General features: G+C 36.7%; 2 protein-coding genes across 2 annotated transcripts in view; one reads left to right on the top strand and one right to left on the bottom strand.

Annotated features, from left to right (window-relative positions):
* The first annotated feature begins 5,845 nt into the window (after positions 1-5,845).
* On the top strand, positions 5,846-7,519 carry LOC150081870 (irregular chiasm C-roughest protein-like). The gene has a single exon (XM_090380351.1). The coding sequence runs from the start codon at positions 5,846-5,848 to the stop codon at positions 7,517-7,519; it is 1,674 nt and encodes a 557-aa protein (XP_090236477.1).
* Positions 7,520-11,721: 4,202 nt separating this feature from the next.
* The window catches only part of LOC150081869 (lysosome-associated membrane glycoprotein 5-like), a 98,922-nt gene continuing 95,241 nt past the window's right edge, over positions 11,722-15,402 (bottom strand). The window contains exon 8 of the mRNA XM_090379775.1: positions 11,722-13,720. Within this exon, the coding sequence (XP_090235901.1) occupies positions 13,545-13,720 (176 nt within the window). The 3' untranslated portion in view covers positions 11,722-13,544. The remainder of the gene's footprint in view (positions 13,721-15,402) is intronic.

The raw sequence follows: 15,402 nt of genomic DNA, 5'->3' as shown, positions 1-15,402 counted from the left end.
CAGGGTAAGAAATCGCTTTCAAAATAATATAGGATCGAATACTTATTATGCTAGACCTAGAGGAGTGTTATATAGGGATAATACTGAATATAGACAACCTCGGGTGTTCAATCGTAGGCAGATTAATCACATGGGCGTGGCTTCAGACCGACAATTTGGTCGAAGATCGAGTTGACAACCAAAATCTTTCAAACAGATGCCAAAACATAGTAAGTATAGTAGGGCAGAGCATGGGATTTTTACAGCTGAGAATGATACAGAGTTACCTTTAGTGGCAGGCTTTATTCAAGGAATCCCAACAACGTTTTTAATTGACAGTGGGGCTTCAGTAACTTTAATTAGTGCAGATATTTTTCACAAAATTAAAAATGACAGATTTTTGAAACAAAGGCCACCTGATGTTACTGTTTGTGGAATCGGGGGAAATATTGTACCCTTGCATTCGAAAATTACTGTAAACTTGACATTAGATGGAAAAACATTTATAGAACATGTTCTTGTAGCCTCAGATACATTAAGCCCTAGATATGAAATTGTCCTAGGTTCAGACATCTTACGCCGTCGTTCTTTTGTCATAGATTCTGGGAAAAGAATTTTAAAATCTTTACCACTTGGTATTTGCATGAGAGAAATAGGAGTTAGGGAGAAAATCCTAGGTGACACAAAACCCACAGTAGGAAAACTAACTTCTAAACATATCCTACCACCTAATACTGAATCTATACTAACAGTTCAGTGTAATTCCAAGTTTCTCCCAGGGCAATCAGTAATTGTAGAGCCGAATTATAATCTAGGCCGGAGCGATGTAGCTGTGAGGACTTCAATTGACCAGGTATCTCAGGACAGAAGGGTGTCTGTCCTAGTGGCAAATGTTTCTGATGAACCATTACATCTACCAAAACGTATGGGAATTGCTGTTATAGAATGTATTAAAATGAATGAAGTTAATTTTGCAGGTAAACAAGATAACAGGAAAAAGCTGCCTCCAGTGTCGATTAGTGACTTCAAGCTGAATCATTTGACTGATTCACAGCGACAGGAGTTGTCTCAATTGCTACATAAATATAGAGACGTTTTTGCTAATTCTCCATCCCAATTAGGTCGTTCTACAGTTCTATATCATAGAATAAAACTTACAGATGATACCCCAGTTGCACAACGAGCTTATCGAACACCATATTCTTTGCAAAACGAGGTCGATCGACAGATCGATGAGTTGTTGGATGCAGGCATAATTTCTCCAAGTACTTCACCCTGTAGTGCTCCGATCGTTATGGTGAAAAAACAGGATGGATCAATGAGGATGTGTATTGACTTTAGGAAATTAAATTCTAAAACGGTCACAGATTGCTTTCCGCTTCCGTTAATCTCACAAATTTTGGACCTCCTTTCTGGATCTCGTTACTTCTCGGCGCTTGATATGCAATCGGGATATTGGCAAATCCCAGTGCATCCCGCTGATAAGCATAAAACTGCATTTACAACGGGAAGAGGACTATTCGAATGCGAAAAACTCCCGTTTGGCCTCCAGGGGGCGCCGGCTAGTTTCTCGAGAGCCATGACGATCGTATTGCAAGGTCTCAAAACGCAGTCCATTTTCTGGTACCTGGATGATGTTGTGGTTTGCAGTAGAACGTTCTCAGAACACATAGAACGGTTGGAGCTGGTGTTCCAGCGCTTGCGGCAGTATGATCTAAAGCTCAAGCCATCCAAATGTGATTTCTTAAAAGAAGAAATCACATACCTCGGCCATAGAGTCAGCTCAGAAGGGATCCGACCAGATCGAAAGAATATCTCAGCAATCGAAAATTGCGCTCATCCTAGGAGTGTGAAGCAGGTGAGAAGATTCTTGGGAATGACAGGATTCTATAGAAAGTTTATCCAGGACTATGCGAAGGTGGCCAAGCCATTAACCGATCTCACAAAAAAGGACACCCCATTTAAGTGGGATGAGTCAACACAGTCCGCCTTTGAGAAATTGAAGATGGCCCTGATAACAGAGCCGGTCCTTATTTACCCAGACTTTTCCCAGCCTTTTTTCCTTGCCACAGATGCGAGTGAAAGTTCCATCGCGGGAATTCTAGAGCAGAATACAAAAGATGGGGAGAGACATCCGATTGCTTACGTAAGTCGACTCTTAAAACAGGCTGAAAAGTCCTATAGCACTGTAGAAAAGGAAAGTTTAGCTGTGGTGTACTCCATATCTCAGTTCCGCCCGTATTTGTATGGGAATTATTTTACGATCATCACAGATAATTCAGCATTAAGTTATTTATTGAAATTAAAAAACCCCACGCCCAGATTGACGAGATGGAACTTAATGATCCAGGATTACCGGTTTGATGTGATCCACCGGCCGGGAAGAATGCATTTAAACGCAGATTTTTTGTCTAGACCAGTGTTAGAAGAAGATGCGAAGCCTAAGTGCTTAAAGAAACTCAGAACTGAAGAAGTTGCGACGATGTCGACCGGAATTACATTGGAAGCATTAGTAATGCCCAAGGAGGCTACTAAGAAATTAATGAGAACATTACAGAGGGAAGACAACAGCCTAAACGCCTTAATCACTCAATTAGAAGGAAATGGCCAAGCTTTAGCTAAGATTCCAGATTCTTATTATCTAAATGAGGGGATATTATATCATTACTCCTTACCTGATGCTAAATCGACTCGAGAACAGCCATTTGAGCAAGTTGTGGTTCCACATGCATTAAAAGGTCAGATTTTGGAGGCTTGTCATACGAATCCTTCCAGTGGCCATCTATCATTTGACAAAACTTTACAGAAAGTACGAAGAAATTTCTTCTGGACCAATATGTACAAGGAAATTAAAGCTTATGTCAGTTCTTGCCCTTCATGCTTAGAAAGAAGAGGATATAATCCAAAAGCAAAAGCACGCTTGCTGCGACTCCCAACACAATCATCTCCCTGGTGTACAGTGAGCATGGACATCCTTGGTCCATTGCCGACCAGTCTAGATGGACATAAATATTTATTAATGGTATTAGACTGCTTTACACGTTATGTGGAAGCAATACCTCTCAAGACACAGAAAGCAGAGGAAATAGCTACAGCTTTTGTAAATTATGTGGTTGCCAGACATGGAATCCCACAAACCCTGCTGACAGACAGAGGAACTAACTTCCTATCAACTTTAATGAAAGAGATCTATCAAAAACTGGGCATTAAGAAGCTTCAAACCACTGCTTTTCATCCCCAAACAAACGGAAGAGTAGAGAGGCTGAATAAAACTCTGGCAGCAATCCTATCGCATGTCGTGAATGCTACACAATCAGACTGGCATATCTGTGTTCCATTGGCAGTAGCAGCATACCATTCAGCTGTGCATTCTGCTACTCATGAAACACCAAATTATCTAATGTATGGAAGAGATCTTCTAATGCCACAGCATATTTGGACTTCAGAAACCCATCTTACATATGCCTCTTTGGAGCATTATTCAGAGCAAATGGTAGCGAGGATGCAGCGAACTTATGAAATAGTTCAGCAGCATTTGGAAAATGCTGCACAAACACAAGAAAGATATCGCTCTACTAAGGCCGTAGATAAGCAGATTAGGGTTGGAAGCATAGTATATCTTTATACTCCGACGGTTAAACCAGGTAGGACACGCAAGTTGTCACGTCAGAGTAGTGGACCATATCGGGTTATATCTCAAGCATCTGAAGTGAACTATCAGATTCAGCACATGTATCACCCTAGGGATAAACAATTAGTTCATGTGGATAGGTTAACTAAAGTCATAGAACGCAAACCGTTTCCAGAACTACGTTTAGAGCTATCAGAAACTACTTCCTTACCTGAACAAACCTCTGAACACACAAAACCAAAAGAGGTATATGTGGAATCAGAAGAAGAAGACTGGATTGACCCTGAGGTTTACCAGGTGCCAAGTTTGCCCGTTTCAATTCCGTTAAGGTATTTACCGAATAAGAGTCAAAAACAATCAACAGTGGTAAAGCAAGAGCAACAAATAGTCTCACAGAGTCAAAGGCAAGAGGATAATGCCACTTTGCCAAGCAGAAAACAGCAAGTGCATTCCCAGCCAACACATCAATACAATTTACGGAGTAGAAATCACGAGCCTCATTCAGTATCAATTCCTGAGCATAAGGAAGAGAAAATACTTCCCCAGACAACTGCTCCTGAAATAGTTCAAACAACAGATGAAGAAATGGACCAAAGCGGTCCCTCCGAAAATATTGTGAAAGAAGACAAGGCTCAGCCAGCTCAAATTTGCTCTGAAGAAAGGGCAGAAGCAGCACCGCCACACCCTGAAGGTCTGAGTATATATGATCGACTTGTACAGTGGGCAACAGAACCAATATTCGAACCCGAATCTCAGGAAAACCAGGGAAACTCGAATCAACCTACAGGGACTACTGCGCGTGACCTAGTATGGAGATTTTTAGATGCCCTGAGTTGAGGAAAAAAAAAAAAAAAAAAAAATGGGAAAAGGATAGATTTTTTTCGACTCTATCATGAAGTTTTATCAGCAGTTATATTATTGGATAGCCCAAGAAGCACAGAGTATTAAATGGTATAGCTAGAGACTTCAACTTTATCTAATAATTATAACTCTTTTACATATGGAATTAAGGAGTTATTGACGTTATATAGGAATGTCAAGACAGCAAATACATAGCTATTTTCGATTAAACTGTATGGAAAAAAAAAAAAAAAAAAAAAAAAAATTTCAGCTGTCTTCTTCATGCTACATAAATTACGATTATCCCTGTGCTAACTTATATCACTCAAAACCTATCTATAAGGAATGACATGTGGCTATCACTGCTCTGAACTTTTTGAGGCAAGACGTTTGATTTGAACAAACAAGGTTTTAAAGGTAATGTCTATGAATTCTGTTTTTACTTCAACACACAGAGGCAATTATACGAAAAGTTGGAGCAGAGAAATCTTTTGTCATGGATAAAGAAACCCCTTCAAGTGAGTGTTCCCCAGGAGTTCTTATTAACCCCGGGACCTTTAAAGTTTCTGTTTATCTCACAAAAGGGTAAGATTGTTGAAGGAATTATACATTTACTAGGAAGAGACGAGTGTTGAAGATATCTTGTGTTATATGTTGGGATTTGATTAGAAATAGACATTGTTTACCCAAGTATCTATGTGATTTATGTAATAGTAGGAATAATTTTAGCATTTGTTTTTAGTATATAAAGCTCATACTAGGATCAATATGGCAGACAATAAAAGGTATGTTTCTTATGGTAAAAAAAAAGTGTGTGGGAAGTGTTCAAAATTATATAGAGAATGACTACATTAGCAGGACTGACTATGGGAAAATCAGTGAGAACGACTGCAGGAAGGTAAGAGAGTATATAGATCATGCGTAACTGAATCTCAGACAGAAAGTAAGAATAACATTGTTACAGGTTTTCCTATAAGAATCATCCAATTATGTAAAAAATCGGAAGGAGGAAGAAGCAATTAGGGTAGATTCTCTCTCACTTTGTATATCTAAAGCCTAGAGAGATGAATAAAACTAAAGATCAACATTCAGATATTGAGTGAAAGATTCTTTTTTCTCATCAAAAAAAAAAAAATATAATAATAATAATAATAATATATATGAGAGAAGGGAAGAAGAGGAAGCAGTAACAAAAGAAGTTTGGTATTTGTCTTCTCACTCCTCCTGAAAAAAAAATGAGCCTATCAAATGGAACGATCAAAAAAAAAAAAAAATTTGTTCAACTCTGATTTTAGTATTTTAGGTCTTTGAAGTAAATTTAATGTAAAAGAATGGGAAAAAAAAAAGGGGGTAACATTGTTTTTGACAGAAATACATACCAGAATACTCATCAATATGACTTCTCCAGCCCAGATCATGTTCCTACTAGTTACGCTACTTATTCGGTGTACGCCTTATCAGACTGGTATCTTCATTCTTCAGCCATTAGATAGAGAGGCCATGACTGGTCAAACTATCATCATCCCCTGCAGATTAGTTTCAAATCTCACAGTCACTGTAAAATGGTTTTTCAACGGAAAAAGCACAGATCACCTTTTCAGACCATCAGGGCTTCCTGATTATAAAATCGTCGGATCACCTAGAGAGAATGATTTTGCATTGCAAATCTCCCAACTGCAGCTGCAAGATGAAGGCAAATATTTTTGCCACGTTCAAACTAAGGATGGACGTCAATTCCGATCAAGTACAGCTATTGTAACAATTTATGTTACGCCTCTACCACCTCTAATCGGAGAAGGCGCATTCCTTAACGGGAACGAAGGAGAGCAAGCCACTCTTACATGCAAATCTTTAGCAGGAAAACCGCCAGCTATTTTGAGATGGATTCATTTTAATGGTAATCCCATCAACGGATCAGTACAAGCCAGTCAGGAATTATGGTCAGACAAAATAAGAATGAACACTTATTTGAAATGGATAACCATTCTATCACCAGAGTATGATAAGAAAGCATTTACCTGTGTCGCTAATCATCTAACTTACTTGCATCCTCTAATGGTCTCAATCACAGTCCTAGTGAAGTATAAGCCAAGAATCACTATGAAAACAACCTCAAAAATCGCACGTGAATATGATCGGTTCAAATTAAAATGTGAAGCCAGAGCAAACCCAGATGTTTTCGTTTACAAATGGTTTAAAAACGGAGAACTGCTAATAAAACAAGGAAACGCTTTTCTTGAAATTAAAAGCGTTATGAGAACAAATCATAACGATAATTTCACCTGCTTAGTTCGAAATGAATTGGGAACAGCCCAAGCTTCCTACGTAATGACAGTATCTTACGGACCCATTCTTATATCTAAATTGGATGATATTGCTACAATCCAAGGAAATCCAGTTTTGCTACAGTGTGAAGCTAGAGGAAATCCACTTCCAGTAATAAAATGGTATTTCGAGGATAAGATTATTCAAAGCAGTATCATTTTTACTTTATCAATTCCTAAGATGACACGTCAAATGTCAGGTCGCTACACTTGTACAGCAGAAGTCTCAAACTATCCTTTAGTGAAAGATCAGGCATTAATTTATATAAAAGGATCACCAGAAGGAAACTGTAAAACACATCTAGCAAGTTTAGGAGACGACGTTCGGCTACAATGTGTTTTTAAACATGTTCCTCCTTTACAGAATGTGACCTGGAAAAATACCATGACTAATGAACTACTAACCACGCATTTGGAAGTATGGAGTCAACGAGTTGTAACCAGTACTCTCAGCATCGACGCAGTCCAAGCAAAACAATTTGGCTTTTATGAATGTCTTGTATGGAATCAATGGGGCCAATTAAAATTAGTGGTGCATCTAGAAAGGAATTGGTCTCGTGAAGCAGTATACCTTACGTTAGGAATTCCAGCTATAGTATTGATCTTAAGCACACTAGGAGCAGTGTTATGGAAGCTATGGAAGTGTGGAAACATCAATATGGAAACTTCGGATCAAATACGCACTTACCAAGTTTATTATAGTGAGAATGACAACGATCGTGTGAGCATTTCCAGCCTAGAATAAGAAGAAAAGGGGGAGGAAAAGCCTTTCTCCTCTTCCCTGACGTCTAAATGAGCTTCAGAAGTGTTTTGATTTTTAGGAAACACTCAAACTGTGTGTGCAGGGACTCCCTGTCCCGTGTGAAAAAAAAAAAAAAAAAAAAACTTGCGAGTGAATTAAAAGAAACACTTAAAACTTTAAACTTTAGGAATACTTCTGTTGACATTCTACTGACATTCAAATGAAATTGTAATGTTCTACTGACATTCAAATGAAATTTTAATGCAATAACTATGTTAGAGTGATATACTTGTAATAGTAATTGTGAAATAATTATGAAAGTATTAATGCTTTTAAAGGTTTAAATTCTTGGAAAAATAACTTGATTGTTACTTTTCTGTTACTTTTCTACTATTGATCTGTATTATGTGTACTTATATATTAGCACTAATTATATATTAGCATTATGAAAAACACATATATAGATATAATGATAAGAACATGTGCTAACTTTGTTTATTTTATTACATGAATAATGTATCATGCTTGGAGAAAAATCTTGAAGGACGATTATGCGGTAGAGAAGACGTGAATCATTCTTAAAACAGAAGTGTACTACAGCCTAGCAGACCAAAGAAACATGGTGATTAGTGAATCTTATAAGGACAATGGACACTTGAGAAGATATAATAAAGATAAGAAATACCATACATTGTAAAACTGTGTGTGCAATAATGCATGAAGATATCCATTGGAAGATTTAAGAACTTATTATTGTTCATGATACAATATTACTAAATGTTATAATATCATAGATGTCAATCTTCTAGTATTTTGTGTTTGAGAATATATATATGTATAGATTAATGGTAGAGGCAGTTGTAAAGGAAGAACCCATCTGTTACTTTGGGAATTTTAGCTTAGGGCCCGATTTGGTTTTTTTCAGAATTAAGAAGAGTGATTTTCTTCTAAATCCCCGGTCTCAATTCTGAAAAAAAAGGGGAAGTAGGGGAAGATGTTGCAGTGCTAATTCCGCCTTTCCCCTAAATCTATAGTAATTATATTAATTATAATGTCTCATAGTTCCCCTATTTAGTTATTCCCCAAAGATCCATTTATTAACAATTTTAGAGTGATTAAAACTAAGTATTAAAGCAAATTAAATGTCCTTAAATCTTTATATTGGAACCTGTTATAATGGCGAATTAAAATATGGCGAAATTAGCCACAGCAACTTTGTAAAACAAGACTCTACATAAGCATTCTACAGTTGCTGGCCGGCGATGCTATCTTGGGAGCCACTTACCGGGTTAAATTTCTATAAACACAAGAGATGCGCTTAACTTAACATGCAAATAATGACGACAGAAAGAGGGGGGGGTCAGAGAAAGATATACAGATACACCCGTGTGAACGGATATGGAAGATTCCTCCGAGCATCATAAACTCGGTGAATATGTAAGCTAGAGACTCTTCATTTTCCTAATAAGGAGCTGGTGAAGTGTCTACACGTGTGGCCAGAATGTTTGATACATGGCATGGCGTAATCGAGAGATGATGATCACTTCGCTTCGCTCCTTAAGATGAAGTGTCTTTTTGACGTAGAGTCCGAATGTGCGAGGACGTGGGAGTTCTCCAATAAGAGAAAGAGAATTATCTAAACAATAAGGGAAGACAAGGAGTATTAAAGCGGGTCCTCGGGAGAGAGAAGAGAGAGAGAAAAGAGAGAGACAGACAACGTGAAGAGCAAAAGCTACCGGAGAAAAGAAGAGGAAAAACCAGCGAACGAACGGAGGAGAACCTGCGACCGAGAACGGAAGAGAAATACGGCAATCCCTGTTAAGGTAACGGACGCCCGAAATAACGGAGTATCGAGGAGATTAGCTATTCAAGCGAAAGGAGTATCTTTAGTTGGGTAAGTTAGTTGAAAAGGTATAGTATGAGAACATGAAACTGAACAGATGGATTCTTTCTAGCCTTTTATAATCTTGTAACTAATAATTGCTGTGTCTAAGAATGATAACTCTAAAGAACATGATCCTATTGCTATCATAATGTTTTGTTGAATTTATATCACTGAAAGGACTAAAATGTGTAAGCTTTACTTGTATTAAACTTTATTATGTTTTGCATTATAGGAGTTTCTCTTAACTGCCAAAACCTCACATTCAACCACTAAAGTAGTAAGGCAAAACGTTAAAACATGATTCGGAGGTAACTGCGGTTATCGAGTAATCAGTTGCATGATTACCCGATAATAATAAGCACAACGCAAAGCCCAAACTGCGGGGAAAAAGGGTAGAAAAGGGGTAAATATCTCCATCTCTCTTCTTCCCTGAGGGTATACGAGGTTTTTGTCCTAACCAAGCCACTAGACGATCAAACAGAACTATATTCCAGATTAGAGGAGATGAACACATTAAAGCAAATTAAGACGGCAGACCAAAAGAGAAGGGTCGAAACCAACGTAACTACACTTAGAACAAAAAGTATAGGTTATGCCTAGACTAACTAGTTCTGATGCGGCCACACCCTAGTACACACAAGACCTAAGCAAGTAAGTGAAACGAGTATATATATATATGCAGCGTGTGTGTGTGCGAGGTGACAGCTGCTTTCGATGACACAGCATAACATGAAGTGCTTTTAAGAGACTGCTATAGCAGCCAATTTTTTTTTTAAGGTGCATTAGCATCTCAGGCCATATTGCGCTGGTGATTATGTCTATAGGAGAGTTGCTAAAGGCCGATGCGTATTTGTGTGGGCTAGAAAAAACCCATAATGACCGGGGGCGCACTTCCTCCTCCTGAGATTGTCTAATTTAGTCCTCTGTGGGGAAACTAAAGAAATCCTTCAGTCTCCCACGGAATGTGAACGCTTATCTGTCCAAACTAGTAATAATACCATTAACTGAGTACAGTGAAGAAATGACGTATGAAATGAGGAATGAATTTTCAGAAATGAAATGAGGATATGAACTAATGAATTTTCCCGATTTTAGTAATTGATATGTTTTTTTTTTTTTTTAACTACAGCCTGCGTTCTTACTACTAACTCTTTCACTTGTAATTCGTGACTTCAATCACATAGTACATAACAGGAGTAAATTCATTTAAAAAACCTATTTCATTTCTCAAAATATTGAGAAACTGAAATAAATAGCTTCGAACTGCAATTCATTATTGCTATATACATTTGTAGGTAGGGTGTAGGCGAGTTTTATAATTACAATAATAATGTCCTCACATATTATTTAGGTGTGCAAAATTAATAAATATTTTTTTTGATTTCATGAACTCTGAGGACAGTGCATAGATTCCATATTTAAAACAGCTAAGGCAAAATGGTAAGTGTTTGCAGAGAATTGAACGAGAAGCGATTTTTTAAATTTAAATAATAGAAAAATACTACAGTGAGTTTATTGCCAAAGCTCCTTACTTCTGAAAATCGAGAGGTCTATAACTGCAGTAAGAAAATATTAGTAATAAAATAAGAAAGTGTTAGCCTCACTGTTAATAGTCTAAACAAAATGCTCACTCAATGGTAGTTATACAGTATATTCAGCTAGAAAGAAAAACAGGTCCACTAAATGAATTTAAATGAGACTAGTATGTTTTTAATTCTGATCCGACTTAGCGCAAGCAAGTTTCAAAAACAACAGTAAGGTTTGATTACAAGCCGAAGAATATGGAGCATGAAAGATAGGAGCATTTTATCGAGGAATGTGTTCTAATCAATTCCCAAAGAATACTCGTTACATAAAAAATGATTGCACCTTCTATTTGAAGAAAAATATTCAAAAAATCTATCAGTAAGTCTCAAACGCCTGTAATAAACGGTGAATATATTTTATATAACGCAGGCTTTTGGTTTAATACAGAATTACACTGTAATAATGACCTGGCTAATTAGTTGCAGCAACGAATAATAAATTATTAGAACCATAAAAAAATTCAGGTGTTAATTTATAGCAATTTGTATCAAACTATAAATACATGTACCCCCAAAATTCTGATATTAAAGGGATCCAGTTCTCAAAGATAGACGGCAAAATTCACAATTTAAAATACTTAAGGAGACGTAAAATTACTGCGAGGGTTTCAAAAATCGAGTTTTTCCTACTGCCAATAACTGTGATTACTGAAATTTAAGTCGAGTTTAGAATGTTTTTTTTTGTTCTTGGTTGTATCACGAAGACCATATCTACCCTTGCGACACTGTGTTATACTTTCCTTTTTATTACGAATAAATGTCAGATTTTTCCCTTTATACATCAAAATTACAGTTAAATGTTCAACAGAGGCTTAGACAAAAACTGCCGTGCTATATGAAGATTCCCTACTGCATGACGTTTTCAATATAACATGAAACTATCAAAGACACGAATAACTTCGGCTGAACCGGTAGGTAGAAAGAAAAACAGCCAGTTAAAAACGAAATTATAAAATAGACGTCATACATTTGGTTTGAAAAATTTATTCCAAGTTAGAAGGAAAGTTCCGCAAAATGCATACATGGAAGACAGTAATTGAGCGGTGTGTGAGTGAGGAGGGAGGGAGGGCAGATGAACAGCTCATCACTAGAATAAGTTTGAAGAGTACAGCTGCATAGCAGAAATGTGCTTAATTTGTATCAGCTTAGGAATTAGAGTAAATCCTCCGATTTCTTATTAAACATACATGATATATTGAAAACAGTTCTGCATATTTAGCAAAAATGTATACATTACAAAACACTAATTTACTAACTACTGAATAATCGTGTTTCACTGTACCTGATATCAGGAGCATTTTGTTTTCCAGATAAGGGCTTTACGTGCAACTTCACACAGTATTCTGAGAGAAGTTAAATGAAACTGAAAACTAACTGCAATAAAAGTTTCTTTTACTATGCCGTCTATTAGCTGTCTCTCAATGTGACAAAGTAGTTTGTTATAAAGAGTGGCTTGGTGGCCAGGCGAAGACAACCAATAAAAAAAAGGGCGTGTCTTTGTGACACCAGACAACTTGTTTTTTGCACATGAACATTTATTTTATTATGCTCAGTTAGTATTTCACTCAACTCACCTATTAAGGTATCCAGTTTGTTCTTTCCTTCCCTAGAATAAAAGATCGAGTAAGCATCTGAAAACTAAGAAAATATTATGCATTCAAATGCATTAAAAACAGAAACGCTCTAGTATTTATTTTACAGCCGTCTCGATCAGTGGAAATATCACATTTTTATTCTTAATACGTTTGTAACACGCTTTATATATTTAAAACTTAATTCGTTACGTTAACCGATGAATTTCAAAAAAGCAAACTCTACTTGTTAAATTTTCTCGTGTAAGGAGGGGGATAGAAATCATTAGGAATGGTATGCTAAGTGTCAGAATAGTTTGAAGTTAAAGCATAAAAATCACGTGGAAAACAATTTATGTAACTGTTTTCATAATTATATTAATTATACTCCAGAATGAATGTTCTTTAACACAAACTTCGGTGTCAAAGAATAACATACACCAACACGAATAAATATTTTATGTTTTCAATGTCCCTGCTTCCATTATGGTCACACCAGCTAACATAAAGTTCTCTATCACAATTACACAGAGGGGTGCACACTTCTAATTTCGTTACAGAAGTCCTATACAATTTGTATTCATCACAGACAAATTGCATATTCATTTTTCTGTCACTTGTGCTTAATTTGGTACAGAACCACTCCACTAAAAGAAACTGACGTAAATGAGTATTCTCAGTCTAAAGACTTCTAACCGATAACACTATATAGAAAAACGTGTTTGCAATAAATTGATTATACTCGTATTAACAGCGCTCATAGAATCCTTTGTAACGTAATTACTTCCATATTTTCTAAGTTAAAGAAACATCACCGAAATGTTAAAAAAATTTACAATACCTCATACTAAATTGATAAAACAGCTTAAAACAGACCAATCTATAATCGTTGTATCACAAAGAATAACACCAAGATAGACTTTCGGAGGTTCCATATAGGTCCACGTGTTACGTTCTAAATTTTGCTAAAATACGTTAGGTATCGCTTATTCCATAGTGTTGTACTCTACTCTTCTTACAGTTATTGACCGATAAACGGCGAATCCGGTTACCACGAGCAATGTGAGAATAGCCATTGTACTTCCCACTGCTATAGGAATAGTTTCATCCCGAATGTAGGGTTCGGCGATACCTCCAATTTGTACTTCGCTGCACCTATACGCTGAAAGACAAAAAATAATTAAAATGATGGTAAATGCGGACCAGAGTAGAAATGCAAAGTAAGTTGTTTAAAAAATCTATGCAGTGACATTGATTTAATTTGTGCAGTAGTTAGTTAAAGTAAGCCATGAGATTAATATCTGAAGGTTAAAGTGGCATCATAAAACGAACAGAAATTACCATCATTCTAAGTTATACTGCATAAATGGGATATGAATCATTAACAGAATTTTGTAATTATAAGCCACGCTGTATATTGAATTCCAGGATCTCCAAAAGTCATGATATACATTAAAAAATAAAAACTTCGAAAAATATTATACTTAGACAGATATTTTGTGTTTGCTGCAGGAAATAGTTTTATACATATCATGGCTGAAATAACAACCCAATACAAAATTCTTGTAGTAAAAATTTATTAAAAAAGTTCAAGTATGACCATCGTCTGAAGAGAATGGCCTAGCTAATATGACTCCCCCCTCACTCTCGAAAACAATGCTATCTGTAGAACGATTAAACGTTTTGAGGAGACATAAAGCGTTACTGATCTCATCTGTTGGGTTCATTTCAAATTCATTTTCAAGTTCATTCCAGATGTATAAACAATAAAAAATTTTGCAATGAAGTGTTCTGGTCTGATAAGGCAACTTTCAAGATCAATGGACATATTAACCAATATAATTGTGTTCTTTGGGAATTCTAATATCCAGATTAGAAAGAAATTAACCTCTCCAGATGTTTCTGTTTGGGCTTGGAACTTCTGACTGGATGATAAGAGAATTTGTTTAGGGAACTTTTCTTTTCAGACAGCTTATTTATCAGAGTTACTATATTTTGCTTATATTAAAATAAAAGGAAAGACCACCTTTTCATGCGAGATGGCTCTGGACAGCACCGTCGAAGACTGTCAATTCTTCATTTAGGAATTTCCTAAGTAAAAAAAGAGGGCGTCGTGGCTTACCTGTTGGCTGCGAGGGTCACCATACCTGTTTAATCCCTCCCAGGGTTTTTGTTTCTGTAACACTATTTAAAAGACTATAGCTGTTCCAATTGGTCCTTGAGGATGTTACAGATATTCTCTCAGGTATAACAAGCTAGGGCTTGCTACCTGTAAGTCTGAAATGCTGATGGATATGATATTCAGGTGGCTTGAGTTAAGCAGACCGAATTTCGGCGAAGTCCGGTCGTTTTGCGATAACTAATTCTTCTGCTTGCACCTTCACGATGGTGGAACTATCAGTAACCATAAGCACAGTGTCGTAACTAGAAAAAGCGGGCCCCAATGCAAAGTTTGGTGTGGGCACCCTGAAAATATTTGTTTTGGTAACAATAAAAAAATCCTTAAAAATTGTCCTGGAAACTGCAGCTATGCTAATACCATTTCACCTCTATTCACTGCAGTTTCGCTTGTGCTGTGCAGCTAGCTAACAATAAACATGCTTCGTGTGAAAAAAAATATTGTTCACAGACAGTAAATTTTATCATAAACATAACTAAACAACTTACATTTTTACTCAATTAAATGTTTTTCTGTTTCGGGCAGGAGGGCAGTGGACCCTAATGCACCAGATTGGCCTTGTTACTCCACTACATGAGTATAGTCCCCGTGTGTAAGTCCTGAAATATTGGCTTCTGGTACACTGAAGGTGACCACCACGGTGTGGACCAAAGTAAGCAGGGGTC

Source organism: Mastigoproctus giganteus, chromosome 8, assembly GCF_048544385.1.
Source record: "Mastigoproctus giganteus isolate SK-2022 chromosome 8, ASM4854438v1, whole genome shotgun sequence".
Taxonomy (NCBI): Eukaryota; Metazoa; Arthropoda; class Arachnida; order Uropygi; family Thelyphonidae; genus Mastigoproctus; species Mastigoproctus giganteus.
The sequence above is the reverse complement of the archived record's forward strand: the minus strand, read 5'-3'. Positions and strand labels throughout refer to the sequence as shown.